The 21,562-nt window shown below is 48.4% G+C and overlaps 7 protein-coding genes across 7 annotated transcripts; 4 read left to right on the forward strand and 3 right to left on the reverse strand.

Annotated features, from left to right (window-relative positions):
• Positions 1–1,048: 1,048 nt before the first annotated feature.
• Positions 1,049–2,559, forward strand: ABOM_009982 (putative carboxylesterase; the record flags this gene model as incomplete). The annotated part of the gene is made up of 4 exons (XM_022537110.1): positions 1,049–1,081; positions 1,133–1,477; positions 1,537–1,574; positions 1,689–2,559. 4 exons carry the CDS (start codon positions 1,049–1,051, stop codon positions 2,557–2,559), a joined length of 1,287 nt encoding a protein of 428 aa, XP_022385365.1.
• Positions 2,560–3,112: 553 nt separating this feature from the next.
• Positions 3,113–8,838, reverse strand: ABOM_009983 (NACHT and WD40 domain protein; the record flags this gene model as incomplete). Its single annotated transcript, XM_022537111.1, has 10 exons — positions 3,113–4,518; positions 4,669–4,738; positions 4,792–5,720; positions 5,787–6,316; positions 6,389–6,717; positions 6,770–7,266; positions 7,939–8,075; positions 8,128–8,286; positions 8,347–8,532; positions 8,597–8,838. 10 exons carry the CDS (start codon positions 8,836–8,838, stop codon positions 3,113–3,115), a joined length of 4,485 nt encoding a protein of 1,494 aa, XP_022385364.1.
• A 736-nt stretch (positions 8,839–9,574) lies between these two features.
• ABOM_009984 (uncharacterized protein) lies at positions 9,575–10,202 on the forward strand (the record flags this gene model as incomplete). The annotated part of the gene is made up of 2 exons (XM_022537112.1): positions 9,575–9,619; positions 9,669–10,202. The coding sequence occupies 2 exons, from the start codon at positions 9,575–9,577 to the stop codon at positions 10,200–10,202; spliced, it is 579 nt and encodes a 192-aa protein (XP_022385401.1).
• A 1,365-nt stretch (positions 10,203–11,567) lies between these two features.
• Positions 11,568–12,984, reverse strand: ABOM_009985 (uncharacterized protein; the record flags this gene model as incomplete). Its single annotated transcript, XM_022537113.1, has 2 exons — positions 11,568–12,444; positions 12,572–12,984. 2 exons carry the CDS (start codon positions 12,982–12,984, stop codon positions 11,568–11,570), a joined length of 1,290 nt encoding a protein of 429 aa, XP_022385361.1.
• A 1,674-nt stretch (positions 12,985–14,658) lies between these two features.
• ABOM_009986 (alpha/beta hydrolase family esterase) lies at positions 14,659–15,486 on the forward strand (the record flags this gene model as incomplete). The annotated part of the gene is made up of 1 exon (XM_022537114.1): positions 14,659–15,486. The coding sequence occupies one exon, from the start codon at positions 14,659–14,661 to the stop codon at positions 15,484–15,486; it is 828 nt and encodes a 275-aa protein (XP_022385403.1).
• A 609-nt stretch (positions 15,487–16,095) lies between these two features.
• On the reverse strand, positions 16,096–17,082 carry ABOM_009987 (alpha-L-arabinofuranosidase axhA; the record flags this gene model as incomplete). Its single annotated transcript, XM_022537115.1, has 1 exon — positions 16,096–17,082. The coding sequence occupies one exon, from the start codon at positions 17,080–17,082 to the stop codon at positions 16,096–16,098; it is 987 nt and encodes a 328-aa protein (XP_022385402.1).
• A 1,108-nt stretch (positions 17,083–18,190) lies between these two features.
• On the forward strand, positions 18,191–19,738 carry ABOM_009988 (putative xylosidase/glycosyl hydrolase; the record flags this gene model as incomplete). Its single annotated transcript, XM_022537116.1, has 1 exon — positions 18,191–19,738. The coding sequence occupies one exon, from the start codon at positions 18,191–18,193 to the stop codon at positions 19,736–19,738; it is 1,548 nt and encodes a 515-aa protein (XP_022385405.1).
• Between the last annotated feature and the right edge of the window lie 1,824 nt (positions 19,739–21,562).

A 21,562-nucleotide genomic window follows, 5' to 3' on the forward strand; every position in this document is an offset into this window, starting at 1 on the left:
AAAACCATTAATATGTATGGAAACTGGAACCTCACCTTGTTTGTACAGATCCTTGCGGGTGGATTCAGTATAGTCCATCTATACTAACGCTAAGCTAGGGCTTAGGGCTTGAATGAATCACGCGACCGTAAACAACCTAAGTTTCTCCATGGACTGCGGACAGCCCCACTAAAAGCCGTACCCATTCAAAGGTTTGGGCTTGTAACTGGGTGGAGACAGGACCTGTCCTCCCTCGAGAGATTCAACGATATCTACTACCGTTGGCTTTGACCAAGAAGACAGAATACCCGACTGTAGTGACCCGGAAAGCACAAGCCAGAGATAACGTAAATCAATCCGAAAGGATCTCGGTTCGAATTATCCCGGGATGCTTGCGGGGAAGCCTGCGGGGCTGTTGATGCTGATATGTTGCTGATACAGCGTCACTCTAATCATCATCGCTCTCGCGTGCGTTGCATACAATTTCCCCTCTATCATGAAGTACATAGCGATAGAGACCCTGTAACCTTGTGCCTGAATGGATAATGCTCTGAAACAACCCACGATGAAAGAGCGAGAGTGAAAAAGCTAGAACTTCTACGCTAGCCGCGTGGAAGGAATTTTTCCGTGACAGTTGCCATCTGCTGCCTTTAATGGAGTATGGTAAACTCCACCTGATAGTTTACCCTACTACTGTCCCCGCATGAAACCGCTCCAAGGAAAAATTCATCATGGTAATGCTATATAAGCCCAAGGCCCTACAATGGCATGGATCGTTCGGCAACACCCCGCCGCCTGGATAAATAGTGCTGTGGCACCAAGTATTTCACGTCCTTAGATAAAGTGTCCTGGGGGAAAAATGAGGCTGGTTATCTATTTGTCCGCTTTATTAACCTGTTTGGTTGAGCTCCAAAATGCTGCCCCAAGTAATCCACCCCGGCCGACGGTCAGCCTTGACTATGCCCAATACCAAGGGACGAGACTCCCGGCAGGAGTAGATCAATATCTGGGCATGCGATATGCAGCACCGCCGCTAGCAGGGCTTCGCTTTCGGGCCCCTCAAGAGCCCATGCGAACGTCTTCCGTCCAGGATGCATCGGTGGTAAGAGGGTGAAGGTTTTTCACAAAGACAGGCTGTTAATTTCTCTGATAGTTTGGCCCAGTATGTGTCGGTACCGGCCAGAATGTCACTGAAGACACAGCCGAAGATTGTCTCTTCATCAACGTTTTCACCCCATCCAATGCTACACCAGGATCCGACCTCCCTGTCTGGGTGTATATCCAAGGCGGTGCATATGCGACAAATTCAAATGCAAACTACAATGGCACCCAGGTGATCCAGGAATCCGGACATGGAATTATATTGGTCAACTTCAACTACCGTGTGGGGGCATTGGGCTTTCTAGCTGGTCAAAAGGTCCAGCAAGATGGTGACCTCAATGTCGGCTTGCTTGATCAGCGAAAAGCCCTACAATGGGTACAGAAGCACATTCATCTAGTAAGGAAACAGAATCATTATAGTTTCGAGTTATATAACTTTAATCTGACAAACCCCAGTTTGGTGGTAACCCAAATCATGTTGTCATTCATGGTGCGTCGGCCGGCGCCGGCTCGGTGGCCTACCATCTTGCAGCATATGGGGGCCGCAATGATGATCTTTTCATTGGGGCAGTGGCTGAGAGTCCGTTCTGACCTGCTCAACGGGATAGGTCTGAGTCCGAGGCACAGTGTAGTCAATTCATGGAGGCTGTCGGATGCTCGACGATGTCGTGTTTGCGGTCTGCCAACATCACCGTCATTCAGAAAGCACAGGCTACTTCACCAGATCCGACAGATCCCACACGTACAACGCCCTCCTTTTGGGATTTCGTCCCAGTTGTCGACGGGACTCTCATCCAGGACCGTCTATATCCTCTATTTGCACAGGAGAAATTCATCCGTGTTCCTTTGATTGTTGGCGGAGATACCGACGAAGGCTCCAACTTCGCATACAATGCCACGAGTCCGGCCGATGTATCCGAGTCCTTGACTAGTCTCTACCCTAGTCTAAGCTCAAACCAACTACAGTCGATCAATCGTGCTTATCAGGGTATGGAGTCCATTCCGCTACATGCAGAATACTTCCCTGCTGCCTCCGCCGCGTTTGGAGATGCTGTCTTCACCTGTCCAGGCATTCATATGAGCACTCAAATGACAAGGGCTTACCTGGTGGGTGGTGAGAAGGTTTGGAGCTATCGATATAATGTCCAGGATCCCGAAACGCTGAACAAGGGCCTGGGAGTCCCGCATACCTTCGAGACAGAGGCCATTTTTGGACCGGGCTACGGGGGCGGACTTAGCAGCAGCATTACTAACATCAATGCCGGAATTGTTCCTATTGTCATGAATTATTATATCAGCTTTGTGAAAACGTTGGATCCTAACAGTTTCAGAGCTGAGGGTGCACCTTACTGGATGCCATGGGGCGCAGGAGAGAGGTTGAAGATACAGACAAATCAGACGGCAACGGAGGTCATCCCAGGAACGCAAAAGGATCGGTGTGCACTGTGGGAAGCACTGTCTCCTGTCATGGATGTTTAGCGAGACCTTAGGAAAGTGGACCAGTTCATTTGCAAATTGTCGGGTCTCTGCTCTTCTCTGCAGACGTTACTATAAATGGTCGAACTGGCAAGACGCCTAGGGAGGGTCAGCTCGCGAAGCCAATAGCCAGAACACCGAGCTGAAGTTTTGTCAAAGCTGGGGTAACAGCCGCCAGTGGCAACTTAGCAAGGATTTTATGAATATATGTTGAGAATAGCCATCCTCTTATCAAGACTGTTAAAATCATACCAGTCAGAACTAAAAATTGTTATGCTTGTGAATACTGAGGTTTCAAATATTGAATCATACGTTCTTCCGAGGAAGCCTTCTAGGGATTGCAGATGAAACATCTGAATTGTCAGAATTGGCTGAGTTTGATCTATTTGAAGCCGTGCTCTTATTACAACTTGCATGAACAATATCTATGATTCGTCTATGTTGGGGTTTTTAGTATGACACCCACCATTTAGAGAACCAAGAGTGCAGTGTCAGAGGTCTGCTTTTCGAGGGAGGATACATAGTAATACCACCATTAATCTATGGAATAAAAGTATCAGGCCAAATCACCCTCCACCTGAAACTCATAGAAATGGACTTGGCCTTTATCAGTTCCGCAGATCAGCATATTGCCATATTCAATGCATTTCCAATCGACCCAATAGGCGGGACGATGTTCAGGTGGCAGCCATAGAATTCTCTGTCCTCTACTGGCTGCTACCACCCATCCATTATCGAACAGCACCTCAGGCTTGCATGTTGAGGGCTCGCGCTGTAGACGCACTAGAGCCGGACGTTTCACTGTTTGCCCCTCATAACTCCCGCTTTTCGCATTACACACGTGGCTTCCGTAGTCAAAGCCTCCCCATACTACCTGCTGGCTATCTGGCGTGAACACTAAAGTTGTACAAGACGTTGTCTGCTTTAAAGTATGTTGCAAATTTCCTGTTTTCAAATCCCATAGGGTAACCAAGCCGCCCCAAGATCCTGCTGCGACCTGTTGCTCGTCAGGGGAAATGTCGATGGCAGCGATCATATCCAAGTGGCTGTCCAGTTCTTGGGGGTGTTTCCGTTGGGAATCCCCTGCTGGATCCCATGTCCCTTGCGCTAGGTCCCAGAGCTTAAGGGTGAGATCCCGTGAGCCAGATGCCAACACTTGGCCATCTACTGAAAAGGACAAACAGATTGGTATGGATCCATGTCCTTGTAAGATGTGCTCTAGGTGTCCTGATCGTGCGTTCCACAGCCGGATGATATAATCTGAACACCCTGATGCAACTAAACTGCCGTCTCTGCAGAAAGCTACTGCTTTGACTGACCCGCTATATGGGAAGATGAAGGCCAGCTCCTGAGTTGCTATCTTCCATAATCGCAAGGATTTGTGAGATCCCAAGATGAGCATGTCATTTGCAGGGGAAATGGCCAAGACATCTTCGATGCCACCTAATTGGTTCACGAGAGTTTGCTTAAGCGTACCGGTTGAAGACCTCCAAATCTTGATAGTTTTATCCCGTCCAGTGTGAGCGAGCAGCTGAAAATCAGGTGAAAATATCACTCTTCCAATTTCCGCACCTGTCTCAATCTTGATCTTCGGGGAGGATGCAGATGCGTTTATATCCCATATTGAAAGTGTCGAGAACCCGGCCGTAGAGACCAGAAGCTCGCTTCTTGAAGTAAACCCTGCTATGGACCTTTCGTATTGATGAGAAATCTCTGTTTCGGCCCATGTCACGGTGTCCCAAACCCTGACCCAGTTGTCCCAGCATGTCGCAGCTAGACGTTGGCTGTCTGGCGAGAACGCTAACGAGCTCAAAGAGTCGGAAAATTTCAGTTTTTGCTTTAGTTCCCCTGTGTTTGAATCATATACATTTATAACGCTGTAGTTTGGACCATCCCAAGAGCTAGATGCTAGGAATCGACCATCGGGCGAGAAGCATGCAAAGCGTACTTCGGCGGGGTGGTCTAATGACTGTAAAACTGCACCCCACTGCGTCTCAACCGAAGGGTGTCTTGTTATCCAGGCGGGAATTTCCTTTTAAAACTCTTGTCGGATAATGCTAGACTGAGGTGAGAATAGAAGGCCAGAGCTATAAAGCTGTAGCGGGGCAGTACTCGCGATGGCCTGGGTTTTTAACGTAAACCTTTTTGCGTCCTGAAGAAACTCGTGCAGCATAGAATGTGACTTTATGATATCAGCGCAACCATTGGAATGAGTAGGGTGAAAGAGAAACTTACAGTGGTTAGTGGTTTCAGGTTGTCCATCATCTCGATGCTACCGGGCATCATACGCATGAGATTCATGGCTTCTAGCCAGTGGAGGAAATGCTTTCGGAAGAACGAGTAAATCATATCACCTGCATCGTACATGGAGTCGCTGTGCTTCAGGTGGTATACCCAAAAGCGACATGAATATCGAATCGCACATAGTGGGTCTGGATCTGGGAGACGGTTCTCATCGAAGGTGGATCCTGCGTAGGGGAGCTTATATATGTTTCTTTGTAATTTGTTTTCCATGGCTTTCAATGACAAGTTGAAGATTGATTGGTGGATGTATTCGCGAGGCTTGTCTTGCAGTCGGTTGTAGTTATCTTGCAGGTAATCCTGGACGGATTGATGGAACAGATAGACTGTATCTCCCTGGATAGCGAGGAATGACCTGCAGTCATGAACAATAGATCGCATCATACCTTCCCCTATATGAGCAAGCAATGCCAATTCACCAAGGCTCAATGGGCGACGTGCCAATATTGAAATGGTAAGAATCATCTTGCAAGTTTGAACATGACGCTTGTATTTTGACCCTTCTAACCTGGCAAGAAGCTTGTCGTAAAGTTCTACAAGACCATTGGGAATTTCATCAAGGATATTCTCCCACATATGGAGTCCGTAATGGTTGAGCTCTTGGCACACCAGTGAAACCCAGAGGAAGGTATTGCTTGCCCGTTTGCGCAGCTCCCTCCTGATTGTAAGTAGAAGTATTTTATCTTCGGTAGACTCTTCTAATCGATCAATGTTCCATTCGATAAAAGCGGTTATAGGTTCCTCAAGTGAAATATTGTCAACCTCAAGGGTAGCCTTTGGTGTTGCTGACTTGATGCTATTTACTGCCGTTTTTATCTCTTCTAGAGGACGACTTGATATGAGCACCTTGACCTTCACATTGCCTCCTGAGTTTAACTGTAGCAATGATCCAAGAAAATTAATTAGCCTTGTCCTAGCCTTATACTCACATTCATCCAGACCATCGAGTAGAATGATAACTGGGTCGATCTTATCATCTTGGAGCATTGTTTTTATCACATCACAAGTCACAGTAAAGGCATATTCCCCGTTGAATAAATTCCCCTGGGAACCCTGTGCCTCCCGATGGACATATTGCACGAGATACGGGTATTGACTCAGCAATAACCATAGAAGGCTCTTCACTGCCATCAAACTCTGATCAACCTGGTCGTCCTTGTCTTGGAAAAAGAAATGTAGAGTTGTTGGGGCGACTGAGTTAGCGGTAATTGTATTCAACTCTTCCATGATCCCAGCTAGAAGCATCGTCTTGCCGGTGCCCGCTTGTCCCTGGATCCATAGCAGATTCGGCGTGTCCTCACATTGCCAATCCATGAAATCTTGATAAGATTTCGTCTGAAATACCCACTTATAACAGTCTTTAAGAACCTCATTCTTCCGTGCTATGATATCCCTGGTTCTCAGCACGGGATTCACCACGCCCAAAGACTTTAGACACTCGCGATACTCGTCGTCAGGCCTATCGCATGTTTTCTTATTGGAAGCCATCTGATCAAGGATTGTAAGGACCTGCTCCAGCTTGTATTGCTACAGGTCGGACCGGAGAGCGTTTTCTTGTTCATTGATTCTCGTCAGGCTCCCATCCCAGTCATCGACATTTAAAAGACCACGGACAAATACCGCAACCTGGCTTTTGTGGTAGAAACAGACACTCTTGATTTCATAAAACAGCATACACTTGTACATATCGAGCATACCAGTCTCTAGCTGCCTGCGGACCTCTTCGAGTTTTGGGTGGCCGTTCTCGCTACCAGTCCGAAGAAGATTATCGGTTATCTTCGAGTACCACTGCATTCTATCAACCACGTGGTTGACTCCATCGTACAGAGTTTTGGTTGATCGAACTGGGTTGGCGAAGATCTGAGAGATGATTTAGCAGTAACTCAAAATAAGCTTTCAACGGATTTCCTACGTCAATAGTGGAGGAAACGATCGCCCATGGAAGGGCAGTATGTGGGGTGTTGCTCAGGACGGCGTTGAAGATGGGTTTCAAGTTCTGCACCGTCCCGAAGACCTCGGACGCGCTGTCAATCCGCTTCTGGCTTGCATTGACTCTCTCCAGCCCTTTCTGAATAATATGTTGTAGCTGGTCTTCGGTCCATGGTGTATTGCCAGTATCACTTTTGACTCCATGAATGGGTTCGGCACACGCTGATGCATTGGTGGGCCGTCTCAAGAAGATGTCCGATACTAGTTGTTCATAGGCCTTCATGTACTTCTCCTTGGCCGGATTCTCCTTTAGCTCCTTGTAAGCTCTATTCCAAAGGCCCTCGTGGATTGAAATCAGCTTCCTATTGTTGCCATTGTCAATTGTGGAAACACGCTGAGACGCTCGCTGTTCAGTTTGATTTGTGTGCGTGGAATTTGGACTGACACCCTGGCTGGCTTCGTCGGAATGCTGGCTTCTTGCTTTGGAGGATATTCTAGTCCTCAGCTCATTGAACTTTCTCATGACTCAAGAAGATTCACCAATTTTACTACCACCCCGTAGACACGCAAATATTTCATGCTCGCGGTCCGGACAACCCCGCGTTAGGCTGAACGACGACGGATTATCCCCAACGGCGCCAAGACGCCGCACCTTTCTTACGTCAGTAATTTACAGCAAAGTCGATACTCAGACTTATTAGTTGGTATGTAGCTTGATAGTCATGAATGGGTGGTTTTTTCTTATCTTATCTTATGTTATTCTGGTTTTTATGATTTGCATTCAGGTAATTGCACTGAAGTGTAGCTCAATATCCATTGTATCACGGTGAGACTGTGTCTGCACTGATATGTGAACATATACTTCTTGAGTTGATTTTGAACAGTACTTTCGTGTTAATGCGAGTATTAGTCAATGAATACTATGGAAACCGACTTCTTTAAACCAACCATTAATACTCTCTTGGGAATTGGAATAGCTCAAGCTCATATACATTGTTTGTGGGCACAACGCTTGTGCAAACAGCCACTGAGCCTTCGTAACACCTTTAGACAAAATATCTCATACCAATTGCACAGAAAAAAGACCAAATGAGTAGCATGCAATATATATCCACTGCCTGTTTCTCTCATAGAAGCCACTTGACTACTTACCAACATAGTTGAACTTGTTATTCTTCTCGTCATACTGATATGCCCATTTGGCAGGGTCATAGCCCCAGCTCCCTTCGATATTCTTGGTCTTATCGCAAACACTCTTATCATTGCTCCCCAGAGCCTTACAGTAAGGACTAGTGTCTTTTTTAGTAAACCGCATATGGTGAGGATACTGGATATTCTTACCCAACAGCGCCAGTGAACTTAGTGATCTGAAACCATGTACCCTTTGTCTCCTTGGGCTTGCTAGGATCAAATTGCGCGACTTTGTTCGCCGAGTAGAAGCCGTTTAGGACACCACCTTGGGAGTTCTGAGAAGCGAGGTTGACGGGTGCAAGAATGGCACTTAGTCACAACTGATCAGCCAACAATCCTTTGATCGGAGCTCTGGTGAGTTTAACATACTTTGTTCCACCTTGAAGGGAAGAAGCAAACGCGTATTCCTCGGGTGACTTGAAGTCCTGTGCGCTCCAAGCCGGCGTCTTAGGTGGAAGGGCTTTGATGCCCCATTTCGTAGGATCTTTGAAAGGCCCTTTGTTCGCACCGCTCCGATCGCGATTACTATTTTTCGTCTTCTCGTTCACGCGCTGCCTAGGGATACGACATATATTAGTCAAATGTGTCACATCAGGAGCCTTAGCAGAGGAAGACATACAGAACATTGGGGGCACCCTTGCAGAGGATAGCCCAGCAATCGACGTCAAATGGCAAAGCGCTTTGACCTTTGACCTCCAAGTCCGCCTTGATCGGGTCGCTTTTGCTATCACCGCTGCCTGATTTCAGGGAGACATCTACAGCGCGTGCAACTTCAGACTCGGGATTGACAGGGACAGCCAGCGCATGCTGAGTGCCAAACACATAGAGCGCGAATACCAAGAGGGACTTGGTGAACAGCATGTTGGAAGCAAGGTTTGATGACCGGGACTAGCAAAGTGTAATTGTTTGAATAGACTCTGATGATTCCTCGAGGGCAATTGTTCACCTTTTATCGCCCCGCATGATGAACTTCAGTTCATACAACCGCATTGCTTTGCACTTCCTAGCTATCGAGTCAATCGATAGTGCCCCGGGGGCTGGAAGTATGTGGAGGCGGATGACGCCCCCAAGGGGGCTGAATGTAACACTAGCTGCACTGTCAGTGGACTGGAACTAGTTGTTGCTGCACGGCTCGTCAGCTTATTCAGTTTGCTAAGGTCGTAAGTAAGGGACTCTCAGACAATCGGCTATATCAGTGGTTGGAATGGGTGCTTCACAGAAAAAGCAACCATTTTATGTAGAACGGAGCCAACCAGATGGAGGGGTGGCGTGGTGGAATGCATACTCAGCTGATGTGATTCTCCAAATTAGTCGCGCAGCTGTGTGTCTGACATGCAGGGACTTTCTACATGGCCCCCTTTTCCTCCTTCAGTCAGGTTAGGGCTACTCTGGGCTGACTAACTCTCTCGTGGGGCTGGAAAGCGGGGGTCTGGCCTGGCCGATCAGGCACTATCGTATTCCACCTGGTCAATATGACTTCAGTTAATCTCCATCCTTTCTTTTCAACTCGGTTGCCTATTTCATTATCATCTACACACTTCTTCTATCGTATGAATTAAAACGCCTTTAACGATCAGCTAAGCACGCCAGGCCTACCATGTCCGCCATTCTCCTGTTCTGCACTTCCAACGTCCGCGCCAGCGTTCGTGCTCCCATGCTACACTCCAAGGCCACCTACTGAACATTTCCAGGTAATTAACCGATTGATGAATGAATGTGCTATACCGGAGGATGCATCCAACATCTTCAGTTTAGTCCGCACCCCAAATCAGGAAACCTTAGACGAGTGGCATACCGAAGCCCCTGTCCAAGAGTTTGACACCGGTTTTGAAGAAAAACGTGACGCCGAGCTACGCAGATTCTTCCAAGAACGTCTTGACCAACACACCGATACTCAGACAACGAGTATTTCTGACTCGTGGCTTGCGGTGCTTGACGATAAATCGCCCTCGCAGAGCACAGTAGTCATGCACTATACATACGACAAGTCAAGCTGGGGTCCCAGCCCGATTCCAGGACCTGCAGAGGTATCTGGTGATACGATCTGGTGGAAGTGGAGAGTTCCCTTCAAATCAGCCTGGACATTCTGGAACGCGGTCGGGAGTATCGGGGCCGATGCTATCGAAATCTATTCACGGCCTGAGTATATAAGCTCGGATGGTGTTCTGCAGACTGAGATTCCAGAAAAGATCATTAATGGGGAGATTGAGGATCCACATGCTTAGCGCCTTCCCTTAATGCACCTTTGTATAGCTTCTGCTTATCGCAAACAACCAGCCGCAATTTATCATGGATGTGATCGGACTGTAATGAAGCAAGTGAAGGGGCCTATTAAATTGATACCTAAATCGAGCTTTCATATTTAATGAAGCCTGTTGTAGATTGACTTGCATCTTTTCTCGATATCTGATACGGAAACTAGGCGGAGAAAGTCATTGATTTCTTCATACCATTCTACAAGTGCAAATGCGTAAGTTGAAGTTACTGAACAGTATTTCTACAACCGGATCAGCCATTGGAGTTCTTACCTGTCACACTTTATTGCAACTTCCGTTGAGTATTTCACTCCAGTAAACCAAGCATGAAGTGACTCCAGTAAACCAAGCATGAAGTGCTTCCATCAGATTCATTACGACCTAACCACATTCATCGGTCTGGAAGGTCCATGATGGACACTGGTCTATCTTATTTCATCACAGTGGACCTCTTATTGCTCTGTTCTTTCGCTCACTCTACGCGCGGACCCATAACATGTAGAGCATTCTCTGTTTCTTAGCCCATATAAAAGCTGCAGAATTACCACCGAGAGGCCCTAACGCTTTCAATTTGCAGGGTTCGAACATCGGTTCAGTGGTGTGTAATTTCCACACATTCGTAATTCCATGGCGTCGTCCATCGAGGCCAAAACCAGATTCACATTATCCCTTGAGCATGGTTTCTGAGTTACCCTGCGAGTGCTATCTCGTACATAATCGCTGATAAGTCCATTTCTGCAGAGGGAAGTACAGTCGTAGCATTCTGGCATGTTGATATTGGCTAAAACTCCAGGTTGAGTCAATATTGCTCGCTTCAGAGGCCAAGCAAGTTACTCGATAAAGAAGATGGCCAAAAGGCCCGAGGAGAACTATCTATTGAGGTGTCCATGAAGTCCTAAACTACCTGTTCCTTCCCCCGATTTGGCCTCGGTTGTAAAGAACCCTGGATGGTCAATTAAGGGATGCTCGAATCTTGGACCATGGTATTCCAATCCGGGGACCACCGGGCGTAGTAGAGGTCACCTGATGAATATAAAACTACTGGATGTTGGCGCTGGCGTGCATAAACATGACTTGGCTTGACCATTCCGTGAACTAAGAAAAGCGATTCCAGGGAGATGAGCTAGTTGGTAGGAGTTGATGTTGAACTAGTCATAAAAATTATGCAACGCTCAGTACAATAAATCAAAACTTCAAGTGGAGGCCAAAGCATCACCTTGGGAGCCATTTATCATGAAACTACGAGAATACATCGGTAAAGACCACCAGCGAAGCTTGTGACTTCTAGTACCTTCATACCACCTTAGACTACCGGGCCGGTCCATCCCCCATCCGCTACTGAGAGCCTGTTGGCGACATCTGGAAGGTCTCGGGTTTGGGGGTGAGCGTAAAACCTCGCCCATAGCGTTCCTTGAATTCCGCCCTAGATCCAGTATCGACACTACGATCATGAAGAGTGCTGGTATAATCTCGCGTAGACTGGCCGTCGGCTTCGATCACGCGAAAGTTGATATTGGTCAGATCTCGCGACAGCTGTTGCACTGATGCATCACTGAGGTGACCTCCAACCTGCCTTGTTCTCCACCCCACTCCTCGGTTGGTGCCATGAATGGTCTTTCCGGTCGTCGACACCATGAATTGTAACGCATCTCCGGCACCGTAGTTGTGAATGCTGCTGATATTCTCCTTTAGGTGGTCGTCTGCCTTGGAGCAGATGTCCATGCACTGGCGGGCGGTTTCCCACTCATCCCGCAGCCTTTTCAGTTCGGTCACTTCGGCTTCCGACGTCATCGCTGCTTTCGATTTCACCAGTAAGCGGTCGATCAGGTCTTGCATATGCTTTTCCAACCTGGCAATCGTGACGGCAAGTTTATTCTTACAGTCCTCCAAGCCCTCGTTGGTGACCCGTTCGGGAAAATCGTCAGAATCATCTGGTCCCGGCGAACTATCACTGCGCTTGGTTGAGAGCTGAATCTGATCGATGTGCGCAGATAACTGGGCACATATTTGAAGACATTTCTCTGTGCTCAACCGCTCCTCCTTGATTCGCCGCAGCTCCAACGCATCTGAATCAAATGCGGTCACGGTTTGCCCAAATATCACCTCAAGCTTTCCGTCGATGCTTTCCAGATGAGACTCAAGATCGACTTTGGCCGTCTCTATGAGCACCTTGTAGCTTTCAATGGCCTCGGCGTTGACCGAGCTCTTGCGGCTGGATATAAAGTTAGCGACAGACGCCTAGAAAACGAATAGAAGAATGGTAGACGGGGTCGCAGCGCCATGGAAAGGCAGCAAACAGAAAAACGCTGATGTGTATATACAAAACAGCAAAGACTCACAGGTTCGCATCGGTCAGGGCAATATTGATAGTCAACTTGTACCCGGCAAGCATGCGTCTGAAGCCATCGATATCGTCACCCAGGTATCTCAACCTGGCCCAGTCTCGGAAGCTGGTTCTATTCGCGGACCGGGACGAGCACTTGATTAATTCTTGCTCGAACTCGTTGCACGCATTGCCGCAGCGGAGGAGTGGCAAGTCGAGTGCGGATAGATCTGCATCGCTGGGAGTATCTAATAACTCCCGGAGTGGGGCGAGAACCCCGCTCAAAGCCTCCAGCTCCTCTACCAGGTCGCGGACGCGTTTGGTGTGAGACCGGAAACTATTCACTGTCTCGTGAAGGGTTAGACTAGACTGGAATGCAAACGTCGCTAAGGCGAGCAGTCCGGAGGCTAGGCCAATGGGTTCTGCCATGTTTTGGTGGTGTTGTAAGGGTGAAAAGATAACCGAGGATAATGGATCAGCGATTTGTTGCGCGCGGCGTAAAGGCGGCGGATCAGGCTGGGTCTTATACTTGTCCGCCAGTCGCAGCGGATCGATGGCGACTGATTATAAGACGTCAGAGGCAAGCGCTCATGTGGGTGACCTGGGCAGATCTGGTGTGGGAAATGAGGCTGTTCAGAACACTCGATCTGAGAAAATGACTTGAGCGGGCGGCTTCTCAGCCAATTGCTCCACCCAAATGTCGCTCGGGAGAGGAACCCACGCCGATAGTGCTGACAAAATCCGTTTCAGTTGGCCGGACTCCAGAAAGGATCCAGGTCTGTGCGAGCGGCGTAGCGCCCGAGTGCAGGATCGTCGACGTGAGCGAATCGTGTTCTGAGATGGTTGGGCTCAGCGACGGCCGAGGCTTCTCTTTCTGATCACAACCCTAACTCTCTATGGACTAGCACGAGGCTGAAGACAATAGCTAGTTAGTCGGCGCCAATTATGGCATCAAGATAGAGTGGTGTCATTCCAAGGAGGGGTGGTTGACGTGCGTGGGCGCCTTGTCAGAAGTTCAGAACGCTTTAGTCTGGCTCGGGTGTGGAATGGAGGTACGCATTCTCATTGGCGAGATCCTCTATCTTGGTGGGCCAACACGGATGCGCGCCTGCCCAATATAAAATTCACTTCTCATGACATTCCCCCGTCCCAAGACCGTTCCCCTCCTCGTCCTCAGTGATTCCCATCACTCTGAACCAAATTCAACATGGCTGGTCCTTTGTCAATGGCCTTCAGCTCAGTTGCGCTCACTGCGTTTGCGTAGCACGTCTCTCCACCAAGTGGGTGAAAGCTTGAAGTCCACGACGGAAACGATTCGCGAACTCCGGTTTCAAATCGAGTCTGTGACCCAAGCGCTCGCTACCTCGAGCAAGCAACAGTGGGGAATGAGGTGCAACTCACTGTTTTGAAGCCATCCTTACTCCGTTGCGGCAAAACTTGTCAGGAGTTGGAGGTCATCAACAATGTGGGGTTCTGCGATATCCCCTTGACTCTGCCCCGGGGATTACATACGCGAATCACCCCAAAATAAGGGCTATTATCCAGCATTTCTGCAGAGTAGAGAGATCTCAATGCGAGGCAAGGGGGGGTGGTTGTTACTAAGGTTTTGGTCGGCGCGAGAATACCCTAACTACGTTAAATGTCTTCGGCAATCAACGGCGACCTCCGTTGCCGAACCTACTTTTCACATCGATCAACAACACTCCCACGGCGATCTTGCTTTTTATGGTGCGGACTGTCCGATACAACTGTAAAGTAGCCGGCTAATTCACTTCATTACCCAAGTCTGATTCGGATAAACAATTTAGCCTCAAATGCCGCCCCGCGTGTGGTTGATGATCGCCGGAGTATGGGACCTGCCACTTTGAGAATTGACTGTTGAAGGACATCAATTGTACATTATTAGTCTGAGCGCTGGATAACTGTGGTACTGTATGCGGAATAGGAAGTCGGGGACATAAAAAGAAGCCGAAAACCTGCCTCCTGCATCACTTAACTGAAAATCCACATCCTCATTCTCGATCCCCTAGATCAACACCCGCTTAGACCTAACAGCTCCTCATTCACATTTTGATCTTAAGGACACGTCTCTACTCCCTCAATATGCGTCACACTTTGGCCTCTTTCTGTGTTGCAGCGGTTGAATTGGTCATACATGCTGCCGCAGCTAGCTCCTCTGGATGCGGCACAAACCCATCCCTCAGCAACGGACTCAACTACATGGACGTCAGCGGTCAGCCTCGGGAATACATCATTCAAGTCCCTGACAACTACGACGCCAGCACTCCTCACAAACTTGTGATAGGGTACCACTGGCGCGACGGCACCATGAACAATGTCGTCGAAAACGGATTCTACGGGATGAGGAACCTCGCCGGGGACATACCCACCATCTTCATTGCTCCCCAGGGACTGGGAAACGGCTGGGCCAACACTAACGGTGACGATATCACATTTACCGACCAAATCCTGGATGCGATAGAGTCCTCCTTCTGTATTGACCAGGACCGCCGTTTCGCCACCGGCTGGAGCTGGGGCGGAGGCATGAGCTACTCGGTGGCCTGTTCGCGAGCCGATATCTTCCGCGCTGTGGCGGTTCTCTCTGGTGCTGAAATCAGCGGCTGTGATGGCGGAGATCTTCCCATTGCGTACTTTGGTCAGCATGGAATTAGCGATAGCGTGCTGGGTGTCGAGCTCGGCCGTACCTTGCGAGATCACTATGCTCAGGTGAATGGCTGTGATGCTGTGACTCCTCCTGAGCCGGCGGTTGGAAGCGGGACACATGTTGTGACTGATTACTCGGGTTGTGCTGAGGGCTATCCTGTCCAGTGGGTCGCCTTTGATGGCGATCACGTACCACTTCCTTCAGATGTGGGATCTTCGGATTCTTTTACCCCTGGTCTTATCTGGGAGTTCTTCTCTCAGTTCTAAGTTGGACTAATTGAACCTGCTTTGGAATGATATTATGGAGGAGGAGAAGATGGAGAGGAACTATTTCGTGTCTTCTGTCGGCCAACTATACTCTTCCCTGATACTTGTATTAAGGCTGTTATTTTTCGTCTTTCATCCTAATTGATTATGTGTTTTAACGTAATCCACGGCTGAGTGACGCGGTTTGGCCGCCACGCCAAAATATTCTAGCATTACATCTTGTAAAAGCTATCCTTATACAATTATATGTAAAATGACAGTGAAATCCATGTGTGGACCATTTCAATGCTCTATCACAATATGGATATCCTTAGATTCCGCCGAAGTCATAACCTTGGAGACCATGGACGGGCAAAAGTAAGCCCTATCGACAGTCAATGGGTATAACGATTGCTAAGAGATAACTGAAATCAAATTCGGCTTACGAGTGATTTGCAATATATACAAAATAATCATTGGAATAACCTATTGTTGGTGCTTCCATCCACTCCCTTCCGCTGCAAGCCTTCCATGACCGACTCATCTAGCGTTCAAGATTTGCTAGGTAAGAGTAACACTCTCCAATTCTCATCATCACCACTAGCAACAGCAAATAAACTAACCATCACTTTACATCTGTAGCGTTAGGACACCAGGCCTCCACCGCAGCAGGTTGTAATCGCCACTGCCGTTAGGGTCTTGTCCCTGGTAGAGCAACTGCAGATTGCAAGGATCCACAGTCATCGTCTGATCGGGGTTGTTGCGAACCAGATCACCGTGACTGATATCGTTGGTCCAGGTGGCGCCACTGTTGGCCTTGCCCGCGAAAGGCTGGCTCTCGGTGCCCGCCTGGACAGTCCACTCACCATCCAGACTATCCGCCGTAAAGGAGCGGAAATAGCGTCCGTTGGCACCCATGGCCTCCACAATCATCAAGTACTGGTTCTGGCCCTCGACCGTGTAGACCTGAACCGCTTCGAACAGGTTCTCTCTCGTGTCACTCAGGATGATCTCGGATTCGGTACCAAAATCGCCCGGGAAGTTATCGATGGGCATGCTGGCGCGGTAGATCTTCCCATTGTCGCCTGCAAAGAAGAGATACATGTCCGTATCATCACCAATGACAGTTTGGTCGATGACTCCCGTATCGGAGTCGGAAATAGTTCCCGAGAAGAGAGGTTGGGCCGCGGACCAGCCATTAGTGTTGGTGGGATCACTGGAGGTCTTGTAGGAGAACGAGGTCGGGCCCCATTGATAGGCGAGGATCCAGACGTTCTTTGGCGCAAAATAGAAGAGTGTGGGTGCTACAGTCCCCTGGTTCATGGCGTTCTGGCTTGCCGAAGCCATCTCCGACCAGTCGCTAAACGGACTGAAGTTCATCGATCCGTAGTTCCCGGAGGTATCGGCGACTGATGCATAGACGATATGTTGACCGTTGAATACAACATTGGTGAAGTCCTTGAGTGAAGCCCACCCTGACTTAGGCTCCGCGAGCACGCCAGTTGATGTCCAGCTGTAGCTCGATGGTAGGGCGCACTGCGCCGCGACACCTCGCCCCAAAGAAAGCAATACTGCGCCACACAGGGCTTGGTCAAGAAGTTTCTTTGCAAGTTTCATTGTGGACTCTGTATTCAATGACACACAAGGAGAATGTTGTAGCAACTTAGAACGACGAAACCAGGCCAAATTTATAGCGCTAATACATCCCTGATTTAATTCCCCATCTGTGGCACCGGCTAAAATCCGAAACCAATCAGCCGCGGATGTGTTTCATGCGTTCTATTATATCCATAGTAGCGGCATGGACACCTGAGCTCTTTGCCGACAGAACTGCAGGCTACATCGGCACATGCCGGACTTTTGCCTTTTTCGTCCATAGTGTACGTTTCACTGGGATCAAAACAATCCTTCAGCCGAGAGATCTGCAAGGCATTCAGCACCCTGCCCTGTTGGACTTACTTTTTCTGGCCACGGATCTTTTAGAAGATCCACCTCGGCCAAGGGCCTAAATCGATCACATGACAGTCCTAGGCGCTGTATTTTGATTACTCTTATCTAGGCAACAGGCTATATTGCAAAATCAAGTCAGTAGAACCAGCATGATCATATCATTATTCAAGATATAGCCTTTTAACATGTGGAAGTGTTTCAAGCCCTATATAAATCTCTACTCAGTATATGAATCAATGAAAATGTACAAAATTCCTGACTCCGAAGTATACAAGTGTTTAATTATCTAGACCTTTCTAAATAGGCTGTATGTTTCCTATGGTTACTCGGTTTATTAATGACTATAGGTACCGTGGGAACCTCCAGGTTCAGACTGTCAACCCCAAAACCCGCCAAGAAACGGGTCAGGGTCCGACCCGCGGTGTTCGGGCCCCGGGCCTAAACCTGAACCCTATAATAGCCTATATCCATGTTACTAGTGATATACACCAGATACCTTTATCAGGGTCAGTAGTTTAGCGCCGGGCCATGGGAGGGGGTTTCGTGGGGTATGAAACGTTGCCACGTTCATCTGTCTAGGCGGGTCAACTTTGTACATACATTGTATACTCATCTCCCTACGGCGCTGTGCCGACTCCTTGCACAGAGGAGGCCTCAAACTCGGCGAGAAACGCTACCTCAAACAGTTGGTCGCTTGCCGAGAAGGCATCCAAACTTTCATTGGCACCATAGATAGAAGAGCATTTTTGGTTTTATTCCATCTTCACGAGCCATCATGAAAACCAATCTTCTCTTCTGGGGGCCATTGATGAGCATGGCTACCACAGTGGTATCCCAGATCTCCAATCCAATATTTTGGGAGGATTTTGCGGACCTTGATATCATTCGCGTCGGTGAGACGTTCTACTATTCCGCCTCGAATATGCACTACTCCCCCGGTGCTCCGCTCCTTAGTTCATACGATCTTCTGAATTGGGAGTTCACTAGCCACTCTATTCCAGAGCTTACGTTCGGCCCAAATTACTATCTCGAAGGTGGCAAACAGGCGTACATTCACGGTACATGGGCTTCAACATTGAACTATCGACCAAGCAGGTCGACCTTCTACTGGATGGGCTGCATTGACGGTACCACATACATTTACACGGCCCCCAACGCCGAAGGTCCATGGACCCAAGCCTCAACGATCAATAAATGCTACTATGATTGTGGTCTGCTCATCACAGACGATGATAAGATGTATGTTGCCTACGGGAACAATGGGATCTCTATTGCCGAGCTCTCCGACGACGGGCTAAGTGAAGTGAGCTCGCGGATGGTCTTCCCTTCGGACGATGCTGGATATCTGGAGGGATCCCGATTCTATCAGCACGATGGGAACTTCTACATACTTGTTGTTCACCCCGCCAACGAGGAACATGTTCTTATGTCGGCCTCCGGTGTATTTGGTCCTTATGAGCGTCGTCTACTGATATCCAATGCTGGCAATCCTGTCTCGGGGGCAGGATACCCGCACCAGGGAGGTATTGTTGACACACCGAACGGAGATTGGTATTACATGGCTTTTGTCGATGCCTATCCGGGAGGGCGAATTCCCGTTCTCGCTCCTTTGACCTGGGGAAGCGATGGCTGGCCTTCAGTGGAGTTAGTTGATGGTGGATGGAGCACAACTTATGAGGCGCTGAATATCACTCCCTCGTCTACCCCCATCTCATCCTTTGAACCATATACCGATAACTTCACCGGGGATACCCTCTCACCACAGTGGGAATGGAACCACAACCCCGACAATGAAAAATGGTCCATCAACAACGGGGTCACTCTCACCACGGCCTCAGTAACCGACGACCTATACGCAGCCAAAAACACCTTAACCCATCGAATTCTAGGCCCTGTTTCAACCGCCACCATTCACTTTGATACCAGCTCCATGTCCAGCGGCGATCGTGCGGGCCTTGCACTGCTCCGTCATTCCTCCGCTTGGATTGGCGTAGTCAATGATGGAGGTACCTCTCACATCGGCGTTACCACGGGACTGGAGATGGACTCGGATTGGAACACTGTTTCCACAGGGACTGAGAGTGCCACGGCCGAATTCTCTGGTAGTGAGATATGGCTTCGTGTGGAAGCAGATATCACTCCGTATGCAGGCAGCGGCCAGTTTTCTTACAGCTTGGACGGTGTGACGTTCACAAACTTGGGGGATGTCTACGAATTGAACAATGAGTGGGAGTTCTTCATGGGATACCGATTTGGTATCTTCAACTTTGCGACTACTGAGGCGGGAGGAAGTGTGGTGTTGGACTCGTTTGTCTTGTCGTGATTTTACCACGTTTTTCAATAATACAAGCCAACTGCTTAGCATTTGGTGCGTGGGAGACAGATTTTTTTTTAGGCTAGTGTTATTAGGTATTTTATAGAATGTCCCTAGGTATCTGGAAAATGAACATCAGTACGTTCCTATCCGCTGCGACGTTGATACTCTGAAAATACGTTCATGGAGGAGGGGGCAAGGACGCACTCAATGTGGGAACAGTGCATCAATTCCACCTACTGAGTCTCGGCACACCGGGTCTAAGACCTATAGAAGCTGGACGATTTATGTCGATCAATGCTGAAATCGATGACATGCTTATTAGTGTGCGCTACCGCGAAATTTAGGTTATTTAGCTTCACGGAAATTGACCAGGTTCCTGCATGTCATGTCTAGGATGAGAACAAGACCGACTCTCCCAGAACCAGCTCTATGATTCAGTGGCCTTGAGCACCGAGCTGTGCCGAAAGTCTGTTATGTGTTTGACTTCGAAGTGTCTATTGTGCATGGTAGGCTGGGTGGCTGGTAGAGTATGTACCTACCTACCCCATTCACCCACGGTGAAGTGATGCCAACGTTTGCCAAGTATCGAACACCACCTTCTTTCCCATCGCCGGCGATATCCTGTCTTGCCGAGGGTCTCCCTAGCTAATACTCGAGAATTAGGATCTAGGTTTCTTAGCAGGATGCAATAGACTTTGGTGAAGACTGGGGCGTGCATACTATCCCGAGAGTCCTGTCCTAGATCTAGAACCTGAACTCGCCCTAAACTAACTCTATCTGTGACTACAATTAAAATCGTACGGATTAGTGTAGCCTCCTCTCTTATATTTTCCTGGAATACTGCCCATGCATGTCTCTTCCCCTTGTTTCCCTAAAAGCATATCCCAATAGAACAACCGTTAGGAATATATGTACGCCCTACTAGTTGAGTTGTACGGCACAGTATTTGTGGCAGGTTTGGACACCCCATACCTGCAAGTCCTATCGATGAAGGCCATGTTCCTGTTGAATTAAACAGTTCGCACAATTCCACACAACGGAAGGGTGGACAAAGTCTTGCGAATTTATTGTATGCAAAGGCACTTTAAGAACTGTTACTTATCTGGAACTGGGATAGATGCCAGGTAGACTTGAACGAGGATCAATCAGAGGCTTTCATGACCTTCAGTGATATTAGGCCAGAGGACAGAGTCGATCTGAAGAACTAGATCATGCGTTCTTATTCAGCTCGGATGAAGATTGGATTTTCTTTACTGCTGCTCAGCCTCTTGTACTCTACACACATAGCTTAAGTGGCATGACGAATTGTTTAGAAACAAAGTCTGGCATCCGACTGTACACCAGTAGACTGGGTGCTATCCAAACATTGTGAATTACATTAACAAGTCCTATGTTGAGTAATACTACGATACTTTTCCCTGCGTAGACAAATATATTGGCAACGGACTTGCTATGCATGCTCACCTTCGGATCTACATACTCGTAGGCTCTCTCTGTTCTAGAGCACTTCAGCCAATGGCGATGCGGAGCAGACGCACCCACACTAAACCCCGCAAAGGCTGTGTGGAATGCAAAAGAAGAAAAATCAAGGTATGCCTCTTCAGAAGTTCGCTTGTTCATCTCAACTAACGAATTGCTGTGAAAGGTGTGTGATAAAAATAGCCCATGCATGAATTGTCATAAATATGGCGTATGATATTCCCTAGCGGTGGGAACTGGGACAGGGAGAAGAACCAGGAAGACCAGGGGGGCGGATTTGCTCAAGTAGTTCTTCTAATCTAGCATATCCTGGATTCAACGATAACCCTAGAGTGAGTCTGGTGGTTGTCA

This window comes from Aspergillus bombycis, assembly GCF_001792695.1.
Source record: "Aspergillus bombycis strain NRRL26010 chromosome Unknown contig00106, whole genome shotgun sequence".
Taxonomy (NCBI): Eukaryota; Fungi; Ascomycota; class Eurotiomycetes; order Eurotiales; family Aspergillaceae; genus Aspergillus; species Aspergillus bombycis.